Consider the following 4,994-nt stretch of genomic DNA (forward strand, 5'->3'; position numbering starts at 1 on the left):
TAACCAAACCTTGTTGATTCATTATTTTACTTTTGCTCGCCTACAATATAGTGTGTTATTCTTGGAGATTTTAAGGTGGTAACAGGGGCTTTAAGGTGGTAATATTCAGTACTTCAGTACACTCTGTAAAGTGGTTGGTGTTAGGAAGGACATAGAGCCATAGAAACCATATCAAAGCTGTTATTGATGTTTGACACAGTCTTCTGGCTTGTTAAATCCTGTTCAATCATCAGCATGGAAGACAATCGTTAAAATGATGATGATGATGATGATGATGATGGTGGTGGTGGTGGTGATGATGATGATGTATTTTGTCAAGTTTTACTGAAATAAATGAATAAATAAATAAATAGTTCTAAAACTCCTACGTTAACTAAACATATGAAAATTTGAATTGAAGAAACGGATTAATAAAAACGCATCTGCTATGATGCTCTAGTGATACTGCTTGGTCATATAAATAATATCTATTACTTGACTTCATGGAACAATAAACAAATACATAAATAAATAGATAAATAAATAAATAAATAAATAAGATTCAAAAGATACACTGAGTTTTGTTTTACTCATTCAAACACTGAAGATTTTACGTTTTACTTGTCTGGTAAAAGATGGATATTGTCAGTCTTTTGTAACATCAATTAACTTCTCTCAAAAGGGATTTACAGATATATTATATATGACAAACTTTCCTTATACTGACTAATTTAATCTATCACGGATAAGTAATTAGAGTTTTGTGCATTGCAAATAAACACACAATTTCTGATCTCATGGGCAATGTTTTGGTTAACATCGTAAATATACTGTTATGACATAAATTAAACCCAGTTAAATGTGTTTTGGTACAAAACAAAGAAAGGAAGTTGTGTTGTACATAAAATGTATGAAATATATATTGTTAAATGCTTATATAAGTAAAGATTAGTACAAGCATGCAAGAAAATTTACATCGATAACTGTCATATATATAAATATATTTAAGTCACAATAGTAACAGCTATACAAAGGTGTTAATAAACTGCTTTATATATGGATAGGCACAGGCATGATTGTGTGGTTAAGAAGTTTGCTTCCCAACTTCTTAATCCAGGTTCTAACTACTAAATCCACTCACAAGGTTTGGGTTGGTTTGGGACTGTTGTAGAAGACACTCGCTTGAAGTGTCACACAGTGAGACAGAACCCAGAACCATCTGGTTGGGAAGCAAACATCTTATCACACAGCCATTCCTGCATCTATTAGTGGAAATTATTAAAAAAATATTTTTTCAGAACCTGTTGGGACAAGCAGGCAAGAAAGATTACATTGATGACTCTCATATATATAAATATATTTCAATCACAATGGTAACACCTACACAAAGGAGTTAATATACTGCTTTATATATGACCAGGCATAAGTGTGGCTGTATGGTTAAGAAGCTTACTTCCCAACCTCTTAATTCAGTTTCCATCTACCAAATCCACTCGCAAGGCTTTGGTCAGCTTGGGACTGTAGAAGAAGGCAATTACCCAGTGTCATGCAGTGGGACTGAACTTGAAACTATGTGGTTGGGAAGCAAGTTTCTTAACAACACAGCCACATCTGCACCTATAAAAACATATTTAAAAATATTTTTTCATATTTTAAAACTAAGCAGTGATACAGATTCAAAGACCATATGTAGGACAAATTAAATGGAATAAAACCTTCGGTAGCACTTTGTATATATTAAAGAAATCCAACAGTAATAGCTGGACATTTCATTTGGTTCTCTTTCTTGTGTGACCTGTATTTCTATTCATACTTAGAGTAAAAATACAAAAAAACTATTCTTTCTTCAATTGTATGTTAATCATAAAAGAATTTAATGGAAGTATAATTTGTATTCTGTTACATGAAAAAAATATAGTATTGTTTCTTGATTATATTTCAAGAGAAAACTTACAGCTGTGCTTGGGGATATGTTTAGAAAGAGTTATATATCAAAATAAAATATTCATGAAGAATAACACAAAATATTTGGATAAACTAGTAAAAAAACAACAATAAAATCAATATATATATATAGGCATGTTTGTGTGGTTCAGAAGTTCACTTTGCAACCACATGCTTCTGAGTTCAGTCCTACATGTAGTATTATGGGCAAGTGTCCTATGCCTTGTGATTGGATTTGGTAGTTGGAAACTGTGTGGAAACCTGCTGTGTGTGTTTGTGTGCACGTATTTGTCACCCCCACTGTTTGACAACCAGGTTTCATTTGTTCAATTAAACCTTTCAAGGTGGTGCCCCAGCATGGCCACAGTCTGATGATTGAAACAAGTGAAGAATAAAAGGTAAAACAAAGTCACGCAATTATATTAAAAAAAATAAAGTTTTTCATTACATAATATTTTAATAATAAAAGTGCAAATATTAAAACAGAAAAAAAAAACAAAGTGATTTTTCAAAAGAAATTCAATTCCCTTAGCAATGGACATTACAGGAAAGATACTTTACATACTTTTGTGATATCCTCTTTTCATTATTACAATGTAAAGCATTTGGGTTCCTTTTTGATGAATGTGTATTTAGCTCTTGAAGTTCTCTAATGTAGAAAAGGAAATATTTCTTGCCATTTACTTGAACAATCAGACAGGGATGAACTGATATAAACCCACCTAATTTTTCCATTTTTTTTTTTTTATAATCTCTTGCTTGTGATATTTTTTATATTGGGTTCCATGTATGAATGTTCAAGCTAAATTGTTTTTAACAAACTCAAATACACACACACCTACACAGACACACACAGACACAGACAGACACACACACAAAGACACACAGGCACACCACTGATTTTGGCAACTGTTGACTCAGTACTACTTTCAATCCAGACATAATTAAGCTAAATTTCTTGCAACCATTGTTAATAACATTTTTTTTACAATCAAGCCTTCATGACACACAAGTTTATTTGCTAGTAAGATATCATGAAGATGGAAACATTCTCCATATACTTAACTATAATAATATAAAGATGTGGCTGTTTAAAACTAAATTTAATGTCACATGCTAACCCCTTAAAAACCCTAACTTCTTTCACTGCAAAGAATACAGTATCCCATTATGAAAAACACAAATGGGAATATTGTCCTCATCCTTTACAGTAATGCTTCAAATGAAGATCCAGTAGGGGCCTAGAGTCAGAGTTAGATTATCACATGATTTTAGATTTTGTTTTAAATATTTGTGCCTTCATATTATTATAGTTGAAAGGTTGAGTGAATGTTTCCAAGTTTATAACATGTTTCTAGTGAATAAACAAAAGGTGTATCATGAAGGTTTAGTATTAATAAAGTTATTAAGTATTATATCACTCTTTTAGGAATTTACTCAGAATTACTTTTGTTAATCTCACTAAATAAACAATCTAGCATCAATTTGCTCAAGTAAGCCAACATCACAGACTTATTTAAGCAAGATAAGAATGTAGGTTGCATAATAATATCATGCAAAATGGCTAAACCACTTTGTAAACTTCTCAGCATTGACTGATAAGAAAGGATACCAAACTTAAATTCTAGCTCAAACTGGTCTACCCAGTGTGCACACAAAGCTAACACAGCTCCAGTTATGATAGGCAAGATATGTATGTACTTATAAACATTAAATATTTTCTACCTTGTTTACACTAAATTAATCTTCCTTAACCGTTTAGCATTTAAACTGGCCATATCCAGCTCAATATTCTATTTGTTTTATGTTCAGACTGATCATACCAGTCCTCTCATACCTATCCTACAGTGTCGTTCTGAAAATAAACAATCACGTCATTGAAATCTTAAAGCTACAAAGTAATGCATGAGCAATTCAAAACATTGTGAATAAATAAGCATTACATTTGACAAAGCAATTTGAATGCTAAAGGGTTAATATATCTACATTAAATCTACTAAGATTCGTTATTTCTGGGCACTTTTCCTAATGTCTTAGATCTCACTTCACATATTTCATGTATGCTGATACATTTCTGAATTTTCCAAACAGTAACACGTCACCTCAAAAACAAAATTGTGTTTCTCCATTCATAGAAGTAAAATTATTAATTATTCAATCCTTAGTACAATAATTCAAATGGTCGGACCTGCTACAAAAACCTTTGGTCTACAGTGTTAACATAACATTCTACTTGACTATCAATTTTCCTTGAGCAGACTAATTACTAGTCAAATAAAAAAAAATACAGTCCACACTTAGATGCCTTACTATGTAAAAAGTTTTTTACAAACCTATAGTTCATAAACTATATTGCATTTTCAACAAATTTCATAAACTAATTCAAGATATGAAGTGAAATAATAAAGTACTCACATTGGCGTTTTCGGTCGAACATCACAGTTTTGTAAACTATTTATGCGATCCTTTTCTGACTGAGCAAAATTTTTCTTCCTGAAAATTTAATAAAATGAAATGATTACTCTGCACAAGTATCATAGTCTAGAAATAGTCTACTACACAGGTGTTATCTGTATTAGTTGAGATTCAGACTATTAGGATTTTATTACAGCTATCTATACAGTTTTAATTGTCCTCAGTTAGAGCAACAACATCACTTTCTCTCTCTTCCTCACTCGCAGATGGAGATCAAGAATGCAAACATTAAGGTGGTGAGCTGGCGGAAACGTTAGCACACCGGGCAAAATGCTTAGCAGTATTTTGTCTGTCTTTATGTTCTGAGTTCAAATTCCGCCAAGGTTAACTTTGCCTTTCATCCTTTTGGGTTGATAAATTAAGTAGCAGTTTATACTGGGGTTGATGTAATCGACTGGCCCCCTCCCCCATAATTTCAGGCCTTGTGCCTAGAGTAGAAAAGAAAATAATCCAAACAGTAGATTTTTCACTCTTTATGGACAAACTGTTGCTTATACAAACCAACATCATAGTCCTAGGTTGACATTTGGGAACTGTGAAAACCAATTATGTGTGTGTGTGTGTGTGTGTGTGTGTGTGTGTGTGTGTGTGTGTGT

The 4,994-nt window shown here is 32.2% G+C and overlaps 1 protein-coding gene across 3 annotated transcripts in view; it reads right to left on the reverse strand.

Moving 5' to 3' along the window:
* The window catches only part of LOC106869750 (EF-hand calcium-binding domain-containing protein 4B), a 113,286-nt gene that overhangs the window by 17,811 nt on the left and 90,481 nt on the right, over window positions 1-4,994 (reverse strand). For 2 of the 3 annotated variants that reach the window (XM_014915613.2, XM_014915614.2), the window contains 2 exons: window positions 4,339-4,416; window positions 2,489-2,572 (listed from right to left, as the gene is read on the reverse strand). In XM_014915613.2, the coding sequence (XP_014771099.1) occupies window positions 2,489-2,572; window positions 4,339-4,416 (162 nt within the window). The remainder of the gene's footprint in view (window positions 1-2,488; window positions 2,573-4,338; window positions 4,417-4,994) is intronic. The other variant, XM_014915615.2, reaches the window with a different exon arrangement.

This window comes from Octopus bimaculoides, chromosome 7 (genome assembly GCF_001194135.2).
Source record: "Octopus bimaculoides isolate UCB-OBI-ISO-001 chromosome 7, ASM119413v2, whole genome shotgun sequence".
Taxonomy (NCBI): domain Eukaryota; kingdom Metazoa; phylum Mollusca; class Cephalopoda; order Octopoda; family Octopodidae; genus Octopus; species Octopus bimaculoides.